The following is a 25,639-nucleotide window of genomic DNA, read 5'->3' on the forward strand; positions in this document are numbered from 1 at the left end:
CAAGCAGCACCTGGACAAATCCATGAACAGGAGGGGAATAGAGGGCATATGCGTCCTGTAAATGAAGACAGTTTTAGTATGGAAGAGCAAAATATGTCAGTGCAGGCTTGGAGAGCCAAAGGGTCTGTCCCTGTTCTTTCTTCAATTGAAATTGGGTCAATAAATACTGGTCCATTGATCCAAATAACTTTCAGTTTCTCAACAATTCCCTAACCACACTAATGTGGTTTTCTTCTGCAGTACACTGTCTTTGGAGCAGCTATAGTACTGAAGTTTGACACAAAGTTGTGACAAAAACCACATATCCAAAGAAATCTCAATTTCTTATTGAACTTTTGGGGCAGGGGATTCTGCTAAAGTTTGTACTTTTGATGTTTATGGAATTGCTTCTGCTTGTCCACACCTTTCTATATGTCCGAGATAGATTTCCCACACTTTTGCAAGTTCACTTTTCATAAAGCTCATCTCTTAGCAGCTGCTTGCAATTTTTGTATTTGAGATTCTGAATGTTTCAAGTAGTGATTCCAAGTGCCATTTTATACCAATATATCATTGAATAAATCTCACAGTTGGGAACACTGTTTGCCACTGGATGAATTAGTGTCTGGAAAGTTGCTGCAGCAATTTCTAACATAAATGGAATCACAGATTCATAGAACTTTACAGTTTGGAAGCAGGCCTATCAGCCCATTGAGTCCACGTGAACTCTCCAAAGAGCATCCCACCCAGACTGATCCCATACCCTATCCTTGTAAACCTGCATTTTCCCTGGTTCATCCACTTCACCTACACATCCCTGAACACTATGGGGCAATTTAGCATGGTCAATCCACCTTACCTGCACGTTTTTGGACTGTAGGACCAGAGCACCTGGAGGAAAGCCATGCAGACACTGGGAGAACATGCAAACTCCATGCAGACAGTCGTCCAAGGCTGGAATCAAACCTGGGTCCCTGGTGCTATGAGGCAGCAGTGCTAACCACTGAGCCAAGGGCATCACCCAACATTAAAAAAGACTCTTTAGATTGACAAAAACTGATGTCTCCTTAACCTTGAGTGTGAAAGGAGCCTGCCAATATTTCCTTAACAAATCTATTTTGGTAAGCGACTTGGCACTGCCAATTCCATCAGTACTATCTTCAAATGGGGATTTAGGTAGCAATTTCTCTTAGTTATTACAATTACCTTCCTGTAATCTATGGGGAATCCAGTTCAACCATCTGGTTAAGCACTAATTGTTATGAAGGGTCACTGAACCTGAAAGGTTCATTCTGCATTCTGCATCCACAGATGCTGTCAGACTTGATGAGTTATTTCAAGCAATTTCTGCTTTCCAGCACCTACAGTTCTTTGCTCCTTTTATTGTTCGGCACTAACATATCTGAGGAATTCCAGCTGATTTCATTGGGTTCAATTAGGTGGTTTTCCAAAATGTCACAGATTTTCAACAGATTTCTGCTTTCACCTGGGTATGTGGTTCTGGTTCTAAGTGTTAAGGATGCTATTTTCCAGGAAAGGATTCCCCTACATCTGCATTGTGTATGCCTAAGGTTGTACACTCTGGTTTGTCTCAACAGACTCGTTTAAACTCTATAGCTTTATTAGATCTCATAGAAACGTTGAAGATGAGGAGGCCATTCATCATGATCATGGTTGATTTTCCAACTCAATAGCCTAATCCTGCTTTCTCCCTATAACCATTAATCCCATTTGCCCCAAGTGCTATATCCAGCCATCTCTTGAATACATTCAATGTTTTGGCATCAACTACTTCCTACAGTAATGAATTCTGCAGGCTCACCATTCTCTGGGTGAAAAAAGTTTTTCTCATCTCTGTCCTAAATGTTCCACCCACAATCCTTAGACTGTGACCCCTAGTTCTGGATGTATCCACCATCGGGAACATCCTCCCTGCATCTATCCTGTCTAGTCCTGTAAGAATTTTCTAAGTCTCTATGAGATCCCTTGTCATTTATCTGAACTCCAGTGAAAACAATCCTAACCTAATCAATCTCTCCTCATACGTCAATCCCTGGAATGAGCCTGGGAAACCTTCGCTATACTCCTTTGTTGAGCATCCTTCCTCAGATAAGGAGACCAAAACTGCACACAATATTCTAGGTGTGGTCTCACTAAGACCCTGTATAACTGCAACAACACATCCCTGCCTCTGTACTCAAAACCAATCGCAATGAAGACCAACATACCATTTGTTCTCCTTGTTCCTATGTCTATAATATGAAAGCATGGTGTTGAACTGCCCTAATAGTGGTAGTTGACTGGAAAACAGGAGGTTCAATCTGGAAATTGTTTCAGCCTCCTTCTGCTTCTTTCTCACGATCACTCGTCCTACACTCTTCATTTATCTGACTACCTGGATTGGTTTCTACTTCTCTCGATGATAATACTGCTATCACACCTTGATATGCTGTAGCCGATACTTTCAAATGTATGGGGTCTATATCAGTCCCTTTGACTGCTCTATGTAGACAATTGAATCTTGCATTCAACGATCACCCTTATGAAGTTAACACATTATCCAATGATTTAAATATTTGGTTCTTGGTATTCTTGTCTCTAGCAGGAGAGTCTAGGTCCTGAAGGCACAGCTTTAGAGTAAAGAGAAGACCCTTTAGAATGAAGGTGAGGAGAACCTTCTTCAGCCAGAGAGTGATGAATCTGTGGAACTCTTGCTACAGAGGGCTGTGGAGGTCAGGTCATTAAGTAGATTTAAGACAGAGATAGATAGGTTCTTGATTGCCAATGGGATCAAAGATTACAGGGGGAAAGCAGGAGAATGGGCTTGAGGAACTTAACAGCTATGATTGGATGGCGGAGCAGACCCAATGGACAAAATGGCTAATTTCTGCTCCTAAGTCTCATGGCCTACCATTTCTTCATGGTTGTTTCCAAAGCTTTAAGGTTGTTCCTGAGCCATTCTTGCAGGCTCCTGGGAGTTGGAGTTGGAACACGAATATGTAATCTAACATGAAAAGTTCATCCCTCTGTCCTAAAAATGTTCCTTTGATTAGTTTCAGAGGACCTCTCATCTTGTGTTGATAACCTAATCCAGAAAAGATTAGGAACCAGTGAATCTCAGGTGGCAGACAATAGAAATTCCAGCACATTGTCTCAATCAAGGGGATATTCAGGATAACACATCCTGATGATAATACTGAGGGTTTAACAGTACCATTCAAAAACGCTGTGTGCATATAAATGGTATGCTACGGACTTTAACTCTGTTTTACCCAAACTATTTAAAACTTCCTGAAAAGTATTAGTCATAAATTGGCATCTTCAGCTAACTGGACTTCAACAGGTAATTCATAATGAGTGAGGACTGAACTAATTTCTCTATCACCACCTTCATAACAATATTTCTCAAGCGATTCACCTCTGGGAACTGAGTAACCGAATCCATGTTAACAAGGCTATACTACCAAGTCATTACTTTGGTAATACTCCACACACAGTCTACTAACGCCTTACTAAAAGGTTCCTCAAAACTTATACGTGAATTAGAAGTGCTAATTTGATTACATGTTGCAACTTTCTCATAATCTGATACAAACAATATGTTTTACAAAACTACACCAAGTTCCTGTGAGGACCTGGCAAGTAATGTCAAATTGCTTGTGTTTCTCTCTTTTGGATTGTTATATGTCTTGCCAAAGTAATCTCAAGCTATCATTACTATTTACTGATGATATTTGGGTATCACATTTATCTGATGAACCACCATCCAACTCGTTGTCTGCAGATCTGTGACGGGATCTCCATCTCCTCATCAGAATCCCATTTTCAATAATAGTAGCATTCTGGAATGTCCTTTGCTTTAGCTTCAGTTTGAGCAGATTGTACTATTTTACTTAACTTTGGATTCTCTTGCTGAACCTCAATCATTGATGAAAAACTGAACACTTTTTTCAAGTAATCCAAAGATCTGTTTGTGATGCCAACTTGATCTTCAACCATGAACTTTGCTTAGCCATTACGTGGGTCACTATAAATGACAGAAAAGTTCTTGGAATCTTATTTTGTAACTATTCTATCTCCTTTACCTCATTTGGCCTTTTTATGACTCCAAGAGAAGCTATTACTTTCACTCCAGCCAGGTAATCTTCCCCAAGAGTAGGGGAACTCTGTCTACAGGCAATCTATGGGTGAGCCCTACAGTTACCATCCCAGACATTAGGTCACATTCCAGGTACAGATACAGATGTATACTCCCTGCCAATACCATTTACTAAAACTGTGGCATTTGGTGCACTCTTTAAGGAAAAAAATGCCTCTCCCCTGTAAAAATGTTTTAGTGACCCATGTATCCTTTAATATAACTACAAGTTTAGCTGCCTTATTTAAGGTATGAGGCATTTACCTTCCCTGTCAACAATTCTCCGTAAGTCTCAGGTATCTTGTTTACTTCCTTGTGCTTGGACTTGGCCTCAGAACAGCAGTCAGATCTATAACTTGGTTGTTATACTCTTGGTTGGGAATGCTTTCTTTGCATTGACCCCATGTTACCCCGAGAAGCCTGAGAAGCTTACCCTGTCACTTCCCCCAATCTGCAAGAATGTGACTCACGTTATGGAAAATGGCAACATTTGGGCCTTTGGACATCATTTCTGTGCTTAGCACCTTCCTTTCTTTCCGGAAGAGGAGATCCTAGATCATTCTCATGTTACCTTACTCTATTCTGTAGCTACTTGCCTTCCTTTCATACTCACAACCCATATTCTTGTCATGTTAAATCCATAAGAAATAGGAACAGACATCGGCCATTTGGCCCCTTGAACCTGATCCACTATTCGATAGGATTATGGCTGACCAGACATCCCTCATGTCCACTTTCCCATATGCATTTTCCTATACCCTTTATCTCCCCTACTAATCAAAAATCTACCTATCTCAAGTATAAACATATGTGAGGAGTCTGTCCCCACAGCTCTCTGGGGCAAGGAGTTCCAAAGTGACACAACACTCTGAGACACAAAATTTCTCCTCTTAATTCTGAAACTTTGCCCTCTGGTCCTAGAGATTTTCATAAGGGGAAACATCCTCTTGCTCAGTCCTTTAGAATCCTATTTAATTCAATGAGATCACCTCTCATTTATCTAAACTCCAGTGAGTAGAATCCCAATCTGTTTAATCTTTGCTCATAAAACAATTTCTCCATATCAGGGATCATCTTCCTCATTTCTGTCTTAAATTGGTGCCCCTTTGTTCCCTTTTGAAGGGGTTGATGGAAGAGATGAATGAGTTTGTGGAGCATCTTACAATCATCGGCCATCTCAGCCGTCCATCTTTCTGTTGCAACCCTCTGCTTTTCTATGTGACTTCTTAGTAACACAATGAGAAAATAAAATTAAATTGTTTTAGGAGAATTACTTCCCTCACAGTATGTTATGGAGTTTCCATCTTTAATGGTTTCCGAGCAGTTACTGTTGATGTACCCGATCCAGATGGAATATAGTGGTTCAAGAAGTTACTCAGTACCACCTTTTCAATTGCAATTAAGGAGGCAGAACAATGCTGCTTACCCACATCCCAGTTGTTTTGGGTGAGGATGGTGAAACTTACAGAATCAATAAGTAACATTATCACTCCAACTTATGAAAAATTAACCACGGCTGATTATGAAATATCATGGCAAGAATCAGTGAATAATTCACACAACCTCAGAAATTATGATGAGGTTTATAACAAAGTGACTGCTATTTTGTTAAATGATGACTGCTGTCTCTCACTTTACAGAATGTATTACTCTAATTAAAAAGAGCTTGCCCAAATATTAACCACACATTGCTGAGACTATGGACAAAATCTTCTGCCATCTCACCAATTTGTTTGTTGGCAGAGAAAGCATTTATTTATGGGATGCACAATGGGCTAGCGAGCACTCTCTGGCTTTGAGTAAGCCTGGCATGGGCAGGAACACGGTTGATTTTCTTACCCTGGCAAACCTGTCGCCATATGCCTGAGGTGTCAACGTAGTCTGTACAGGCTTGGGGCAGGGGCTCTCTGTTTCAAAAGGTTCTCAGTGCCCAGATCAAGAGCCCTGGTATTGGGAATACTGCTGAAAACTGCTTTGCCCATACTCAGGTACAAGATGCTACCCCACAACCCCCACCCTATATACCTCTCATTACTTCCCCATGATCTGGTCTGCTCTGTTAGCCTAAGGCCTCCTGTGGATCCTCTCCACCACCCTCCATCCTCTCTGTGTGGAACAGCTGAGTTTAAAGGTGCCAACCTTTGAATGGTCAGCTGCTCTCAATAGGCAGCACGTTAATCACTGGGGTCCTGACTGGCTCCTCATTCAGGGAAGCTTTTGCTAAGAAGACACTGTGTGCAGGAACCATGTAGGAATATATATGTGTGTGTGTGTGTGAGTGTGTGTGTGTAAGTGAGTGTGTGTGTGTGAGTGAGCGAGAGTGTGTGTGAGAGCGAGAGTGAGTGAGTGTGTGTGAGAGTGAGTGAGTGTGAGTGAGTGTGTGTGTGCGTTTGTGAGTGAGTGTGAGTGTGAGAGTGAGTGTGTGTGAGTGAGTGAGTGTGAGTGAGTGAGTGAGTGAGTGTGCGTGTGCGTGTGAGTGAGTGAGTGAGTGAGTGAGTGAGTGTGTGTGTGTGTGTGTGTGTGTGTGTACTCTCAAAATAAATGAGAAAAGCATCAGGCTCAAAGTGGCCAGGGCAAATACTTCAGACCATAGATAAGGTTAGGAAAGACTGATTATAAAAGTTTTATTCCTGCCCAGTGTATATTAAACAGAACTGTTTCAGCATTGTCCCTTCACCCATCAGGTTCAGGCTGTCAACTTTAGAAATTTCCAACAGACACTCATTTCTATGAAAAACATAGCAGTCAGAGAATGATCTTTGACCCTGATTCATCCATTTAGTAAAGAGGACGACTTGGCTGTCCTATCCACAATCTGCCCTCCTGCCCTTCCTTGGAAAAATCAGTAAGGTCAGGAACCATAGGTTTTTTTTTAATTGTCTTACCTCAGCTTTGATTTTATTTGTGTTGGGAGGATGTGACCCTGCTCTTCCTTCAATGAATGTGTACAAAATATCCACTTATGAAGAATGTGCAACAAAACTGAGTAAAGTACCCAGTAAAAAGGGAATTTACAAAGAGACGTATTCAAAATAAAAGTCATTTGTGAAAGAAGTGCAAATCATATTTGGTTAATAGGTTACAGTATAACGAAAATAACTTGCTACATCACTCAGTTGCAATAAGCCTTTCTAAATCATTTATTTTGTGTTTACCACCTTACAGTTTAATTTACTCAGAAAATAATTAACAATTTACTTAGGGTCATTTTGCTCCATTCTTTCAACACGTCATTCAAACTGCTGTTGGAAATCAAATTTTCACCATGTTACAGTACATGTTACATCCCATGGAACAATAAAAGAACAATTGGTTGTGCTAAGTCAAAAAAAATTCCTTTGAATCTAAGGTGTACAAATCAAATTTACAAATACACAATGCTATAAGTCATGTTAGACATATCATTGTGTCACTATGTCAATTTTCAGTTTAACGAACAATAAACTTCAGCTATTGTGCTTGGTCTCTATTACTAAACAGTTTGATTTGTCAAACAACTGGGGACAGGAATTCAGCTTGGGTGGTAGTGTGTGCTCTCACAATTGCCATCACATCAGCTGCCTGTTATCCCTTTATTCAGCTCCCTTGAAGTAAACAGAATTGAAAGTCTAGCAAGGTATATAACAGGTATGTAACATGATACAATCATTTTATATGGACACTGAAGACAGATTTCCACACCTTGTTCTCCTCCATAATGACAATATCCCTTTAAAATCTCCTGTTCTTCCTGAAACAAGCCGTCAATGTTTCTCTAACACAGGGAAGCTGCTAAGTTTTTACAAAAAAAACAAAATCTGGTTCTGATTTTCCTCAAAAAGTATAGTATAAAACAAGGCCAGTTGCTCAGGTATGCTAGATCATATGCCACCTCTTGGGAAATGAAATTAAAATTACTGAATGACAGATCTTAAATTATGCTTTCTGAAGTAAAACAGTTTCTGGCAGGTATTCTTACTGACTGCTGCCAGTAGGACATCTGGAGAGGATTTTTTCCCTCTGTTTAACTTTTTTTTCTTTCTCATCCTTCGAGCAAATGTCATTCAAAAATTTCTGAAGATCATACTTCTATCATACCTGTTAAGAGTTTGATATACCAGATGCCTCATGGGATACATTCCAATGTTTTAGTGATGTTTCTTCTCTGACATGGCTAAACTTCTCCAGATGTTAGAAAACAGCATGTTTTTGTTTTCACCTACCAGTAGTGGAGATGTTACCATTCGTCATGTTTATTTGAAATGATTGTAAGCCATACCATCAACTTAATCCGAGGAAACTTAATTTTGTCTCTTTATGTGATTCAGAAACACTCGTATTAGCAAGAGGATTTTTGCTTTCTTTTGGAGCTACAGGTTAAAATCTGGACAAAAAATGCTTCAATCAGGCATGGACCTGAAGTTACCCTGATCAAACTATATGAAATCTCATTGGCAATGTAAATCAAACTCAGACTGTGAAATTCTGTTTCCTGGAACCGTATTTTATTGGTTGCCTTATTCGATAGTCACTAACAAAAGCATCATATTTCAATGAAGAAGGTAACACAATATAGAGAAAAAAAACCTGAGAGAGGCATATAATTCTATCCATATGGACAAAGAATAGATTGCATTCAGATTGACTAAACATGGCTCTCATGACTGATAAAATGTCATTAGAGGAACTCAACTCTAATTCAAATCATGAACAAATGTTGCTTCTGGCTCTACAATGTTACCAGTGCCAGAGATATTAGAAATAACCAAAGAACGAAAACATGACAGGATATTTCAGAAGAATGTTTTAGTTGTTTGATTTTTATGCCAGTTTTAACATACAGATGATGAGTGGGTGGCACTGTGGATATGATTTTGTCCTTTGCTCTCTACTATCTGGGTTTTAAAGGTCAATAAAACAACAGGAGAAAAAGGAAATAAATTTGAGGCTTGTCAACTGCACATTGCTGTATTTTTGCCCACAAAACTAATCTGCTTCAACTGCTTCAAGCATTGATCATAACAGAGTAACATTCCTTCGGGGCTGTGAAGATAGGTATTTTCACATTCATTCTGAAGATGTGACTTCAGTTGCAATGCTGACATTTATTACCTATCACTCTGAAATGTTGATGGTGGGCCTTTATTCATGAATCACTGCTGTCCATGTAGCAAAGATGCTCCCATGGAATTGTTTGGTAGGTCAAACTATGATTTTCATCCAACAATAATGCGTCGAATCCACATTTCCCAGCTCCTGCCTAATTTTGATATAATTGGCCTTGGCCAAGTTTAGTACTCTTCCCTTAGGGCCATTCTCAACTTTGTCTACGAGCATTCTAAAACTTACAGAATTGTGGTCACAATTCCCAAAGAAATCCCCCACCGCAACTTCTACCACTTGGCCTGGCTCATTCCCTAACACAAGGTCCAATATGGTCCTTTCCCTTTTCGGAATAGGTGAGAGGTGAAACGCTTAAGGGGGATATATGCGGCAAGTACTTTAAACAGAGGGTGGTGGGTGTCGGGAACGTGGTGCCAGCAGAGGTAGTAGAGACAGGCACGGTAGATCCATTTCAGATGCATCTGGACAGATGCATGAGCAAGTGGGAAGCAGAGGGATACAGATGTTTCGGAATTGGGTGACAGTTTAGAGTGGATTTGGGCTGGCTCAGGCTTGGACGGTGGAAGGGCCTGTTCCTGGGCTGTAAATTTTCTTTGTTCCTTGTAATGTAGAGAGTGCAATAGACAGAGAATAGCAGATGCTATAAATCTGAAACAAAAACAGAAATTGTTGGAGAAACTCTGTGGAGAAGGATGCAGAGTTAATATTTCGGTCCAGTGACCCTTCTTAAGGGTAGCACGGTGACTCGGGGGTTAGCACTGCTGTCTCACAGTACCAGGGACATGGGTTCGATTCCAGCCTTAGGTAACTGTGTGGACTTTGCACATTCTTCCCGCGTCTGTGTGGATTTCCTCTGGGTAGTCTGGTTTCCTCTCACAGTCCAAAGATGTGCAGGTTAGGTGGAGTGGCCCCATGATGTGCAGGCTCGGTGGATTAGTCATGATAAATGTGGGGTTATGAGCATGGGCTGGGGGAACTGATTCTGGGTGAGATGCTCTTTGCAGGATCAGTGGGTCAAATGGCCGATTGCCACGCGGCAGGGATTCTGTGATTCTTCAGAACATTTCCAAAGGAAAGGCCACTGGACCTAAAACGTTAACTCTACTTTCTCTCCTCAGAAGCTGCCAAGCCTGCTGAGTTTCTCCAGCAATTTATAGCAATGACAATACTTGACTAAATCAAGGCGTTATGTGCCTTTGAGGTGTTCTCATACCTGGTCACTGATTTGAAAGGTACTATGAAGAATGCCCTGTTGCAATGCATCCTGTGAGTGTAGTGCACACAGCAGCCAGGGCAAACCAGTGCTGGAGGTGAGTAATAAAATGCAATAGAGCAGTCTGCTTCATTCCGGCTGATATTAAGATGCATCAGCACCCACCACACTCATGTCCTTTTCAATTGTTATGTTTTTCAACATCATCAGGTAAAATATTCACTGCAGAGTACCTGATCACTAAAGTACCAACTGTACCACTAATACGTAACGCTTCTGATCAAAGGTAGTGCTCAGGATGTTGATGGTAAGGGGTTCCACAGTGGTAACGTTAAACGTCGACTGTGCTTAATCTATACCTTATCAAAACTGGTCATTTTCTGGTACTTATGTAGTACTTTCCAGTTATGTGCTGAAGCATGGATGTTGCTGAGATTTTGCTGCAAATGAGCATGCACTGCCTTATTACCTGGGAATAAACATTGGGACCGAATATTTGCAATCAAAAACAAAGTGTTCCATTCCTGATCTCGGGATGCGGAGAAATTTATCGACTGAACTGATGACAGCTGGGCATTAGACACAGCTCTGAGGTATTCCTGCAGAAGCATCCTTGGGTTGATAGGATTACCCTTCAACAACCACAGCTGTCATCTTTTGTGTTACACATGTTAGTGTTACATAGCACTCAATGGGAGTCCTGATGCATGTACATGGGAATCACCCATGTTGCATATGACTGTAGCCATTGGAAGATTTCCCTCGTAATTCCTACAGTGATATCCTAAATTAATCTAGTCTCATTTGCCAGTATTTGGTTCATATTGCTCTAAACCCTTACCATTCATGGACGCATCCAGCTGCCTTTTAAATGTTGTAATTGTACCAGCCCCCACCCCTTCCTCTGGCAGCTTATTCCATACATGCACCACCCTCTGCATGAAAAAGTGCTCTCTTAGGTCCCCTTTAAATATTTCCCCTCTCACATTAAACCTATGCCCTCCAGTTCTGGACTCCCCTAACCTGGGGAGAAGAACTTGACTATTCACCCTATCCATGCTCTTCATGATGTTATAAACCTCCATAAGGTTACACCTCAGCCTCCAATGCTCCAGAGAAAATAGCCCCAGCCTATGCAGCCTCTTCCTATGCTATACATCTCCCATGGCTTCATTATCACTCAATCGACACTTTGTTGTGCTGAGTCCAATGTTGCCTCATTGACATGGGTAGTTTCTCTCACATCACTTTGTAATTCAGCTTGTGTCTGCATGTGGACTAAAGCTGTAATGAAGTCTGGAATGCAGTGATCCTGGTAGAATTCGATCTGGACATTTGTGTGTACAGGTTGTTGCGCTATAACGCATGATTTGTTAACGTGAATTGGCTGTAATATGATTATCAAATTGGGGACACTGTTTCTAAAGTGCAAACGTTTACAACGTGTGTTGTCTGTAACGCAATTACATTGCCAACACTTTAAGCGCTGTTCCTAGTGCACGATTTTTGGATAATGTGGGGCTGCATGAGAATGCAACGATAATGTAATAGAAGAACTATCTGTAATTGATAGTAAATGTCTCTCAATGATACTATTGTTGATGGTGTTTGTTATGTTGCAGTACACTCTTCTGGGGCTATTGTTTGAGAACATTTTTGGGGTATCACAACAATAGCTGTGTATTTATTTATACCATGGTTTGTGAGAATGATATTTGGTATTTTAAAGGGAGATGACTGAATAAACGATATCACACTATGTCTGAACGCCTGATGTCACAGGGTACAGGACAATTTCCCTTCTTTCATTAATACAATTGCTACACATGACATCTCAGTTCAGTATCATAAACCTTCAAGCAAATTCTTTATTGTTAGTCTGGAATAACTACAAATAAAGATTTAGATTTTGCAACAGTTGACGGTTTCAGGAAATATTTGTAGCGTTTGCATTTTCCATCGTACATCACTCAAAAGGAAATGAAATGAAATCTGTGGGTTGGATTGAAGTTTTGTCAACAATCCTTCCTACATAGAGAAAGTGAGGGCTGCAGATGCTGGAGATCAGAGCTGAAAATGTGTTGCTGGAAAAGCGCAGCAGGTCAGGCAGCATCCAAGGAACAGGAGAATCGACGTTTCAGGCATAAGCCTTTCTTCACGAATGAGGAAAGTGTGTCCAGCAGGCTAAGATAAAAGGTAGGAAGGAGGGACTTGGGGGAGGGGCTTTGGAAATGTGATAGGTGGAGGAGATGACCTGGGGTGTGCAGTGAGAGAGGGACTCACTGAAATCCTTGTAGAGGGAGGAAGAGAGCTTCTTCAAGGAAGGCATCCTTGTAAGAGGATTCGCAGTGGGTTAAAATCTTTGAGAGAAAGTGAGGGCTGCAGATGAAGGGCTTATGCCCGAAACGTCGATTCTCCTGTTCCTTGGATGCTGCCTGACCTGCTGCGCTTTTCCAGCAACACATTTTCAGCTCCAATCCTTCCTACATATGCAGCACTCTAGTACTGTACACTTTACTGTTTGGATGTTTACGTGTACAGTGAAATTGGAGTATACTAAATTCTTAATATATGAATCTGAGATCTAGAATCGGATTTTAGCTGAGGAGGTGGGATGCGGGAAGCACGTACATTTCCAATCACAAACCTCCCCCCTGACAGTAAACTGGACTGGCTACCGACATTAGTAGAGGCCACATTCTGGTTCAACTCAGCAGCCATTGCTGCAGTTGCCAAATGTGTTAAATGCAATTGGGGCTCAGTGGTTAGCACTGCTGCCTCATAGCACTAGGGTCCCAGGTTCGATTCCAGCCTTGGGCGGCTGTCTGTGTGGAGTTTGCACATTCTCCCTGTGTCTGCGTGGGTTTCCTCCGGGTGCTCCGGTTTCCTCCCATGGCCCAAAGGTGTGCAGGTCAGGTGAATTGGCCATGCTAAATTGCTCCTAGTGTTAGGTGCATTAGACAGAGAGAAATGGGTTACTCTTCGGAGGGTCAATGTGGACTGATTGGGCAGAAGGGCCTGTTTCCACACTGTAGGGAATCTAATCAAAATAAAAACATCTTTCAAGTTGACCAAGGAAAACTGAGAGTTGAAATATGAGAATAGATAGGGAAGTGTAAATGCGATTAAAATTTCATTGCTGTGGAGTGGACTTTCTTCAAGACTTCCATTTCTTTCAGTTAAACAACACCGTTTTTTCACAGAGCTGAGCCTGTTCCTGATAGGCTAAACTGTTCTCCTTCATAAACTGGTCATATAAAATCTGAGATGTTAGGAGGCAAGCTGGAAACATGTTGCATAAATATCTCTGTATCTGGTTAACAATATGAGGAATTCTACTTTTCCGCCTCCCTGCAACTCTGCCACACCCTGAACTATTGGGTCAGGAATCAAGGCAGAATGTCATCACACAGAATATTGATGCCTTTCTTTGTCACCTACAGCTATTCCAACCCAATTCAGACAATGAAAATTGGACCCTAGTATTGGATGATATGTCACACTGTGACAGGGTCAATTTCGTAATCTATCATTCACATTTCGGTAAACTTCCCAGTCTCCAGATCTTTGACAGTTGAACATAGAATGCTAACACACACCTTACATTATACGTGTGAATGTACATAGGAATATAGGAATTGATTTTCAACTAGTAAACGTCCAACTTCCCGAGATGTGCACAAAGGTTAACCAGGAAATGTTAGACAGATTAAAACCTAATAACTATACAAGTGACACCTTCCTCCACAACCCTCATAATTACGCCCTGCATGAAATCACTGAAATCCTGATGACCAGCCCAAGCTGACAAACTTCCTGAGCTGACCCAACTACATCATGAACCTGGTGAAAGTGAGTACCGCAGACGCTGGAGATTAGAGTCGAGAGTGTGGTGCTAGAAAAGCACAGCAGGTCAGGCAGCATCCGAGAAGCAGGAAAATCATTTCGGGCAAAAGCCCTTCATCAGGAATCTACATCATGAACCTGGCCGAACGACTTCTCCCAGTCTGGCCCACCTAGCCTCCACTATCACCACACTCTCAACTAACCCCAACCCAACTACGCCACTGTGGCTCAACCCAAATATCCCTCTGACTCAACCTGACTTTCCACCACTGCCCAACCACTAACTATGAATGAGTGAATGAGTGAATAAATGAATGAATGAATTAGTTTTATTGTCACATGCACTCAGATGAGTACAGTGAAAAGTTTACAAGTCGCCACTTATAGCGCCACCTTAGGTACAAATGTGCGTTGATACAGCACTACCCCCCCAACGTCATTATGGCATCGACTCCTTTCACAACCTGGCCAGACCTCCTCAAAGCCCAGCCATGTCCTCCTCCAACTATACCCAACTATCCCACTAACCTCACTACCTCTCCTGACCAGCAACCTCCTCCTGTCCAGACATCCATACTTACTGCCAACTTGACCCTACTACCCCCAATCTGACTCTTCTTTCCCACCTATTACATGACTCACTCCACCATCAGGTGGTGACTAACCACCGTCCCCCCCCCTACAGATTCACTGTTCTTCCTGACCACTTAACACCTGACCTGACCTGACTACTCTTCCAATGGCTTCCCAACACCTCCCCTCAGCCACTGACCTGACTACAGCTCCTCTCATTGGTCCAAAAATCTACTCACCTATATATTTCTACACCAAACTCCCCTAACCCACTTCACCCAACCTAGAATTAGAATTAGATTTATTGCCACGCGTACTCAAGTACAGAAGTACAGGAGTACAATGAAACGTTTACAGTGGTGTCCCTCACGACGCCAACTTAGGTACAAAGTAGCTTTGTACAAATCTTAGATACAAAATAGAGAAATAAAGGGAAATAAAAGCTACAATACCTTACAGTGATTCATGGTAAAAGTTAGAAAGTAAGAACTAAAGTTAAAAGGATAAACAATGCAGTCAGATAAACAGATTATAGATAAGTTGAAACTTTATTGCTGGAACAGCACAGCAGGTCAGGCAGCATCCAGGGAACAGGAGATTCTTTGAATCTCCTGTTTCCTGGATGCTGCCTGACCTGCTGTGCTGTTCCAGCAATAAAGTTTCAACTTTGATCTCCAGCATCTGCAGACCTCACTTTCTCCTCGAAGATTATAGATAAACACAGTATTGCAGGAGATCAGTGCAGGGGCTTCCACACACGGTCTGATCGGGTTCGCAAGCCACTGGCCACCCGCACCAGTCCCCACAACCCTCCAGCCCATTCCCCTCTGCTCCATTCCCCCTCACTTACCCCCCCCCTCCAATCTCCTAACCCTACCAATCTGAGGCACCATACCCCACTCAATTACCCACTTCAATAACTCATCCATTCAACTGATCATCCATTTACCGACTGGACCTTTAAACTTAGCATATGGCTCCTAGTGCCATTAAAATGGAGGGGGGGAGGAGGCCTGCCTGTCCCCTCACTCTACTCTACTGTACTGTGCCGTTTTCTGGCAGCTGAGATCAGAAAATCCTGGAAGAAATATGCAGCGATACTGAGTTGGAAGAAATTTCCAATTCCAGCAGCAAGTCAAACAGCACTGCCCAATTTGAAGCATCTGGGCCATTAGATAGAGGCAGCAACACATATAAGAACAGACAGGCATTAAACGGTACTATGGCATGTTCATTTCAGTGCAACCATTTCAAAATCATATTACTGTTTAATTCTTGTCTCAAATTAACATTTGCATCTCGCCTTTATCACTTACTAACTTGCCTTGTATTGGAAATCGGACTCAGATTACAGAGCTTCGTAACACTAATGACCAAAGCTCAATAGCAGACAGCAAACTTGGTCATCTGTGGGTCATGATCTTCATAAATACTCATCACAACCCACCCATATAGTCGCTCAGAACTGAAAAATGTCATAAATTCAACCATATTTATTTCTCAACCATTCATTTTGAACATCTGGTGATTGTTTTAAAAAATGCTTTTTGCAGGATTTTCTCCCCAAAACACTCTATTCCAAAACTGTTTTCAAAAGCACACTGAGTTTACTTTACTATCTGTATTCTTGCTGTTTTCTAATACTCCAACCTCTTTGTTGATGTTTTTCCTTGAATAGCTTCTAAATTATTTATAAAAATGCTTTCTAATTCATTCGAGTAGATTCAAATCAATGCCACACATAGAGTCATAGAGATGTACAGCATGGAAACAGACCCTTCAGTCCAACCCGTCCATGCCGACCAGATATCACAACCCAATCTAATCCCACCTACCAGCACCCAGCCTATATCCCTCCAAACCCTTCCTATTCATATACCCATCCAAATGTCTTAAATGTTGCAATTGTACCAGCCTCCACCACTTCCTCTGGCAGCTCATTCCATACAAGTACCACCCTCTGCGTGAAAAGGTTGCCCCTTAGGTCTCTTTTATATCTTTCCCCTCTCACCCTAAACCTATGCCCTCTAGTTCTGGACTCCCCCACCCCAGGGAAAAGACTTTGTCTATTTATCCTATCCATGCCCCTCATAATTTTGTAAACCTCTATAAGGTCACCCCTCAGCCTCCGACGCTCCAGGGAAAACAGCCCCAGTCTGTTCAGCCTCTCCCTATAGCTCAAATCCTCCAACCCTGGCAACATCCTTGTAAATGTTTTCTGAACCCTTTCAAGTTTCACAACATCTTTCCGGTAGGAAGGAGACCAGAATTGCACGCAATATTCCAACAGTGGCCTAACCAATATCCTGTACAGCTGCAACGTGACCTCCCAACTCCTGTACTCAATACTCTGACCAATAAAGGAAAGCATACCAAACACCTTCTTCACTATCCTATCTACCTGCGACTCCACTTTCAAGGAGCTATGAACCTGCACTCCAAGGTCTCTTTGTTCAGCAACACTCCCTAAGACCTTACCATTAAGTGTATAAGTCTTGCTAAGATTTGCTTTCCCAAAATGCAGCACCTCGTATTTATCTGAATTAAAATCCATCTGCCATTCCTCAGCCCATTGGTCCATCTGGTCAAGATCCTGTTGTAATCTGAGGTAACCCTCTTCACTGTCTACTACACCTCCAATTTTGGTGTCATCTGCAAACTTACTATCTATACCTCTTATGCTCACATCCAAATCATTTATGTAAATGACAAAAAGTAGAGGGCCCAGCACCGATCCTTGTGGCACTCCACTGGTCACAGGCCTCCAGTCTGAAAAACAACCCTCCACCACCACCCTCTGTCTTCTACCTTTGAGCCAGTTCTGTATCCAAATGGCTAGTTCTCCCTGTACTCCATGAGATCTAACCTTGCTAATCAGTCTCCCATGGGGAACCTTGTCGAATACCTTACTGTAGTCCATATAGATCACATCTACTGCTCTGCCCTCATCAATCTTCCTTGTTACTTCTTCAAAAAGCTCAATCAAGTTTGTGAGACATGATTTCCCACGCACAAAGCCATGTTGACTATCCCTAATCAATCCTTGCATTTCCAACTACATGTACATTCAGTCCCTCAGGATTTCCTCCAACAACCTGCCCACCACTGAGGTCAGGCTCACCGGCCTATAGTTCCCTGGCTTGTCTTTACCGCCCTTCTTAAACAGTGGCACTATATTTTCCAACATATCCTGATCAATGACATAATACCAACTGTTTGATCATTAATGGTAAAATTAAATGGCCAGTCAATATACTGGTTATTGTATTTATTATTAAAAGGCTTGAATCAACTTGGAACATGAAGACAACAGCAGAAAACATATCGCACTAAATTGTCTTTTGTGTCTGAAACAAAAACAGAAATTGCTGGAGAAACTCATCAGGTCTGGCAACGTCTGTGGAGAGAGAAATAGAGTTAACATTTTGAGTCCAGTGACCCTTCTTCAGAACTCAAATTCTGGACTCCAAATATTAGCTCTGCTTTCTCTGCCAGACTTGCCGAGTTTCTCCAGCAATTTCTATTTTTATTAGATCATCAGCATTCACTGTCTTTCTTTTATTATCCTCTTCTGTATTTGTTGCTTTGATTCACTTATCAACATTCTCGTGATAACTCCCTCTTCTGACATTTTTTCCATTCCTGAAGTGAAATGTCTACCTTACATTCAGTCCTCCTATCATGAAAAGGTTAAAATGGGACTCAATAATGTGACAGTTTTAAAATCTATATTCCCTAACTGCTTGGCAGTTTACACCATTCGTGGACTTCCTCCTCTCCTGCTTATCCTTTAACTTCAAAAACAATCATCTTGTGCAATCTTGCCATTTTATTTCCCTATTGTATAAATAATGTTCATTGTTGTTAGTAACTAGGCTACTGCACGATTTTACGAAACAGTACAAGTGATAATAAAACTGAATGTTCAGGCTTGGCTTTGCATTCGTAACCCCTGCTTCACAAAAGAAATCAGTTGGAATGTTAATCCCTCCTGAATAAAAACATGGGAGCTGTGCTATTCGCATTGGAGTTGTGTTATACTTCTATCTGCATCAGTGTTGTTCCTTTCGTTACAAGAAAAAAATACCAAAACTGTTACACTCCAACATATTTGATGAACAAAGGTTAAGTTCTCATACTTTTGAATGGTTTGCTTTATAGTAATCAAGATAGCAACCAAAACTGGAAAACATAAACATGGCCAGATAGCTCAGACTGCCTTGAGTCAGTAAATGTGTTGATTTGTCAGCAAATAAACAACAGTACACAGAACTTTACTTTGTCACCTACCGTACACTTGTTTGGCTTTTCTCCTGAATGCACTCTCATATGGATCAATAGCTTGTAGCGAGCATTAAATGGCTTGTATCGGCGTGGACAACCAGCCCAGAAGCAAGTAAAGTCCTCTCCTTTACGTTGGTCTATATGCGCTTTTTCAATATGCCGCACAAGCTCGTCCTGTTCATCGTACATTGCGTTGCAGTCTATCCAGCGACAGCAGTGCTTTCCGTTCACTCTCGAAGGCTCACCATCCTCATCCAGCTGTGTCCCTTGTGGGGAGGACTGCCCATGTGGCTGGGAATGGGGCATGAGGTGCTGGTGGGCATGGTAAGGTGGTGGAGGACCCTGGGGCAGTGTAGGAATTTCCATGCCTGACGAGAATTCATCCACTTGATCATTTTTAAATGTGTCATACTGCTGATTACCAATCACCGAGATACCCTGTTGAACAACCATGTTGTTCATCACCATGGGGTGCAGGGAAGACTGCTCCAGTTGTTGCATCCTCTGGTACACACCATTACTAGCTTCAATGTCGGTGAGTGTAAAGAGATTACGCTCTTTACATGATGTATTGTAGGCCTGAGGGATGCAGCTACCTCTCACTCCAAGGAAGTGCCCACACACTTCAGACTGAGGGGAAACATCAGCCGGTGATCCTCTGGAGCCATTGATGTAGGCAACCAATGACGTGGGGGATGTACGGATAATTAGGTCTATTCCAACTCCGTCTGAAAATGGGGAGGTGGAAAGACCTCTTTTTCTCGATCGAGCAGAGTTAGAGCGGGCAGAATTGCGAGAACTGTTCTCATTCCCAAACAGGTAGGATGGCAAAGAGTTGGAGGTGCTGTTATTTGACATGGCAGTTCCAGGTGGTATGCTCAGCATGTCCCCAAGTTCGCTGCCATTCTGAGAACCTTGGTTTGATGGGAGTGATGGAAGGATTGAGTAACCATGAGGCCACTCCTGCTTCACATTCAATGTTGATTGGCTTTCTATAAGACTTAGTGCAGTTGAGCCTAACGATCCTCCAGAGGCAATGGATCTGTAAAGTAAGCATAAAACAAAAAGATGATGAAAAGAAATTCAAAAATGTCACAAAGTTCCTTTTACCTCACGGTGACAAAACATCAGCTAACATCCGAAATATCTGTTTCTGTAGAAAATGATAACTTAATTTCATTTCACAATTTTCTTTCTGTAGGAAGCATCTTAATTGTTAGGGAATGGATGTTTATGTTTCACAAACAAAGCTCAGCACAGTTCACTTGAAGTAACTGCACAGAGCTTAAAGATTGTATTATGTACCATTTCAACACTCCACACTGTTCCTTGGGAAATATCTCTGTCTCAGGCTTGCTGCAGTGCTCCAGTGAAGCTCAGCACAAACTGAAATAACAGCGCCTCATTTTCCGCTTGGGTACTCTATATCCTTCAGGACTCAATATCAAGTTCAACAATTTTCGATCTTGAGGTTCCGTCTCTGTGTCCTTAACCCAACCCCCCCACACACAGCCTTGTTACCACATAGTCTGTTATTACACACAACCCATTGTTAGCCATGAATAGCCCCCATTAGTAGTTATTTATTCTCCTGGGCGGATCATGATCCACTCCTTTGTCTGTCCAACTGTCCTTCTGTATCCTTGGCTCTACCTGCACCAATCATTTAATCTTACCCCCTCCCCCACCCTACCTTTTGCATAAAAGCAACTTTTTCCAAGCTACCATCAGTTCTGAGCAAGGGCCACTGGGTCTGAAACATTAACACTGATATCTCTCCACAGATGTTGCCAGACCTGGAGAGCTTTTCCAGCAAGTTTTCTATTTGTTTGAGTACTATGTGCCATCATTTGAATGTGAATGGGGAGCAGGCACAATTGATAAAACTGCAATGTTTATTCAGACAGATGAGAGATTTTGGCAATGTAAATGTTCATATAATTACCTTATAATGGAGCTGTACAATGGAATTTAAAAAGAATTGTGATAGAAGTTTTAGAACAGGCAGAGTGCAATATATAACAGCTGAAAACAGGCGAAGGATTGCAATGCCCTTTAAACCAATGCCCCTTTTTTCTGATGCAGGCATCAGGAAAACCTCATGTTGTCCATTTCTGACAATAATTGCAGTGTACAGCTACATGCACTGCATGATGCTTGTATATCAGAGCAGGCATGAAAAGAAAGCATGAATTTAAACGAGTCTGCTCCACTGTAAAACAGCCTGCACCTGCGGAAGAAGAGGGACATCTTATTTCGAACAGATGCTTGAAATTATTCTAGCAGTCAGCATGATCCATGAGACTTCAAGTGAGAGTGCAGGCTTGAAGCTTTATCAAAGTAACACTGCAAGGCTTGGTGTAGATGTGGACAGGGGAGCAATATCCTCTGCCTGTAGGAGTGAGGAGTTTCTCTGGGCAGGACAATGCAATACATAATGATGTTCAGCAGCAATAAGTCAGTGGGGCAGGGTAAGGATACTTGACCTCGCCTCTATGGAGCAGACTGATATTGCAGTAACCATGAGCAACACTGGCTGGTTACAGGGACACATGCTTTGGTGAGAATCCCTAGTTTCCACCAGAAAGGTCCACGGAATGGGAATATTGCTTCAGCAGCTCAATGTTCTGCTCAGTGACAGGCCACATGCAGAGCTTTAAAGAAAGATTTCCCACTCTATGACTGATGAAGTTACCGTTAGGCTTGTGTCCATTCCTGCAGGCTGCTCTGCTGCTAGTTCATTCTCTGGCAGACATTCCCTGGCTGGTACAAGTGAGGGGTGGAGTGGTATCCAGTGGTTTTGGGTGGTTGGGGCTTGCACTGGGGGCAGGAATAGGAGGCTCATGAAGGAGTTACCCCATACATGTCCCAGCTGAGGCCCAGGCTGGTTTACCTGCCAGATTTCCCAACTATTACTGATCTCCTCCTGCCCCTCAAAACATTTCACAAGATGCCCATCAATTATTCACTGGAGGCCATCAACTGACACAAGCGTGGGCAGGCTGCCCAGGGCTTCACCTAAATAATCACGATTGGGTATGGGTTGGCATGTGAGAGATAGGAAAGACACCAGCTCCTACATAAACCAGGCCACGGGGGGACTGTCAAATTCTGCCCCATGTGTCAGCATGACTCTCATTATTAATGAGCTGCCCGGGTAACTGTGGACATTGCACTGGAGTCATGATCCAGGTGGTTAGTGCTCAGCCCTTGTTAACCAAAGTCTACCCTCTGGTCACTAATGGTAGGAAAGTAAAGGATTGTGGCTATCTGTGGTGATTGTAATGGGGTCAGCCAGTTGGACCTCAAAGCATACGAGTTCCCTTATTGGGACTGTTAATCAGGGAGCCCTGGCTAACAGATTAAAAAAGCGAGTTTCAGAGATACGGATACTTTGGTAGCTGACTCTGAATGGGGCAGAATTAAAATCCAGGACAGTTCATGAGTAATAAAGGGTGACTTCCTACCAGAACCTATGCGTTCATCCTCTCCATCAAGCATTGCCAAGTTCTACGAATTAGAGATGGGCATAATGGAAACAGCTGCCTCAACTGGAAGAAGAGAGGCTCGCCAGGCGCAAGAGGTGAACTCTGATGTGTTACAAGCTGCCCCATTTCAGACGCTGAGTTAGAGGAACCTGTCCCAGTGCTAAAACACCCCAAAAGACTCTCCATGGGGAAGCACTGGCCTATGTCGTCCGCTTGGGGGCGGGAGGCAGGGAGAGGTGTAATGGTTGTAACAAGGTCAGCCAAATGGACCTCATAGAATATGAGTTCCCTGGTGACAAGGGATGTGGAACATCTAGTCAAGATGAAGAATAAAGCTTACTTAAGGTTGAGGAGGTAAGGATCAGACTGGACTTTTGAGGGTTACAAGGTAGCCAGGAAGGAACTGAAGAATGGACTTAGGAGAGCTAGAAGGGGGCATGAAATAGCTTTAGTGGGTAGGATTAATGACCACCCTCAGGCGTTCTACACTTTTGTGAGGAACAAGAGGATGGCCAGAGTGAGGGTTGGGCCGATCAGGGATAGTGGAGGGAACTTGTGCCTGGGATTGGAGGAAATAGCGGAGGTCCTTAATGAATACTTTGCTTCAGTATTCACGACTGAGAGGGACCTTGACATTTCTGAGAACAGCATGAAACAGATTGATATGTTAGGAAGGAGGATGTGCTGAAAATTTTGTAAAACATAAGGATAGATAAATCCCCTGTGCAGTTATTTCACTATTAGGATACTGAGCACTGAGCTGTATAATATGCCTGCACTAACACTTGCTGCACATTTCGGGAGTAGACATTGTACTATTACATTTCATCATTGCATCTCAATGTGACACCAGAAGCATAAGTGTCCAGTCTACGGCACCCCATATTATGGGCAAACCTACAGTTTAGGTTAAAGTATTCTGGTGAAGACATGAGCACACTTCCCTGTGACTCTCTGGATATAATGTGGGGGTACTGGTGTTGGACAGGAGTGGAGAAAGTTCAAAATCACTCACTACCTGATGAAGGGGTAGCAGTCTGAAAGCTATTACTTCCAAATAAATCTGTTGGACTATAACCTGGTGTTGTGTGATTTTTAACTCTCTCTGGATAAACAGAAGGCATTGTACTCCTATTATTGAGATTGTCCACCACCATTACATCTCAGAGGATGGCAAACTGTCTGATGTTGGACAAATCCCTGACACCACTCTGGGAAGAGCACATGAGAAGTGAGAGCTCCATGTGACTATATGTCTAACAGCTGGCAGCTTTCAGTGAGTACTACCACCATAAAAGGGAACTGTCTCTTGTACAATTCCTTAATGGCTTTGAGAACTGCTCCCTTAAGATGCTGAGTCAAATTGACTTCCTTGTTTCCTTCTCCCGCTTCCAACAACCTGTCCTTCTCTAAATTGTTTCTACTCATTCTCTCATTCTCTCTCTCTCTCTCATGCTGTGAGCTAAGAGGGACAGGAGTCGAATGATATAATGACTGGGAGCAAGTGATCTGAGCAGTATGCTTAGAGTTGGGATCATGGCCATCACCAGGTACAATACCACTCCCTACGGATTTCAACAACTTTTAATGGCAGTACTATAGACTATCATATCCATAACGCAAGAACAGCTGGTAGAAATTAAATCATGACTGGTTAGGGTCCCCTTTCTTTTATCATGTAGTTTTATGCACACATCCAAAAGATTGGATTTAAGACAAACTGGTCAAGGGGAAGGCAATGTCAAGAAGTGTCTTTTGGCTTGGGCTTCTTTCTGACACAGTTCATTTTATATGTTGAGATCGATTCTACAATGCATCGTAATCAGAGATATATCAGGCTTATTGGTACATGACTGAGACTATTCCATAAACTCTGATGCCTAATGCCAATCAGTCCCCTCCACATGCTACCCTGCACATATTTCACTCTTGCTATGCCTCTCTAATTAGCTCCACCCACACTGTGCTATTTATGTTCAGTGATGAGCATCCCCATTGCATGTTTTCTTCAGGTCCTAAATCCCTTAATCAACACTGTCAAATAGCACTGGTCAGGGGTTTGTCCTGCTGCTGAATGCATATTCAGTTATGCGAGATTAAGTGAGGGGCGACATAGTGGCTCAGTGGTTAGCACTGCTGCCTCACAGCACCAGGGTCCCAGGTTCGATTCCAGCCTCGGGTGACTGTCTGTGTGGAGCTTGTGTGTTCTCCCTGTATCTGTGTGGGTTTCCTCTAGGTGCTCTGGTTTCCTCCCACAGTCCAAAGATGTTCAGGTCAGGTGAATTGGCCAGGCTAAATTGCCTGTAGCGTTAGGTGCATTAGTCAGAGGGAAATGGGTCTGGGTGGGTTGTTCTTTGGAGGGTCAGTGTGGACTGGTTGAGTCGAAGGGCTTGTTTTGACACTGTAGGGAATCTAATCATCTAATCTTAACTGGAATGTAATGGTTGATAGTATTGACACTACAGTTGTCAGTTTGGCTACTATCTGGCTACTCTACAAGCTTCCCTAGTGCCAGTGCAATGATCTATTCAAATAGAGTCTGGCTTGGCCCAAATCTGATAGGAATGCATGTGCTGTGTGAGTAATTTTGGAAAACAAGTGGCACACGTAGTGCTAAAATATGGTCCTGACAGAGCCAAGCACTGCAGCCCAGGTGTATCGCACAGTAGCGAAAGCTGGCAGGGAATAAGATTTTGGACAGTCTGATAGGTAGGATATCATTTAAAAAGTCATAAGCTTCCAACATAGATGCCATTGACCATTAAAAGGAACATTTGTCATTTAGTTCCTGAAGAAGGGCTTATGCTCCTTGGATGCTGCCTGACCTGCTGAGCTTTTCCAGCAACACATTTTTCAGCTCTGATTGCCCCTGGCATAAATGGTTTTAAGAGCCTTGTATTTCCAGTGAGGTTATTTATTTAAATTGCCACAATTTCCCAAAGTTGACACCAGAGAGTTTACTGCCAAGCTGCCTTCAATCCATCGAATATCTCATTCGATAAGGAGATCTGTGGA

The 25,639-nt window shown here is 42.4% G+C and overlaps 1 protein-coding gene across 7 annotated transcripts in view; it reads right to left on the minus strand.

Moving 5' to 3' along the window:
* Nucleotides 1–25,639, minus strand: part of LOC122564092 (zinc finger protein GLIS3-like) — a 577,543-nt gene that overhangs the window by 390,336 nt on the left and 161,568 nt on the right. For all 7 annotated transcript variants that reach the window (XR_015759424.1, XM_087994473.1, XM_043718678.2 and 4 more), the window contains one exon: nucleotides 19,143–20,178. Coding sequence is in view for 6 of the 7 variants with exons in the window: in XM_087994473.1 (XP_087850599.1) it covers nucleotides 19,143–20,178 (1,036 nt within the window). In the remaining variant the exon portion in view is untranslated. The remainder of the gene's footprint in view (nucleotides 1–19,142; nucleotides 20,179–25,639) is intronic.

The sequence above is a fragment of the Chiloscyllium plagiosum genome, unplaced genomic scaffold (assembly GCF_037043375.1).
Source record: "Chiloscyllium plagiosum isolate Xiang-an unplaced genomic scaffold, Cpla_swu_hap1 HiC_scaffold_2, whole genome shotgun sequence".
NCBI lineage: Eukaryota > Metazoa > Chordata > Chondrichthyes > Orectolobiformes > Hemiscylliidae > Chiloscyllium > Chiloscyllium plagiosum.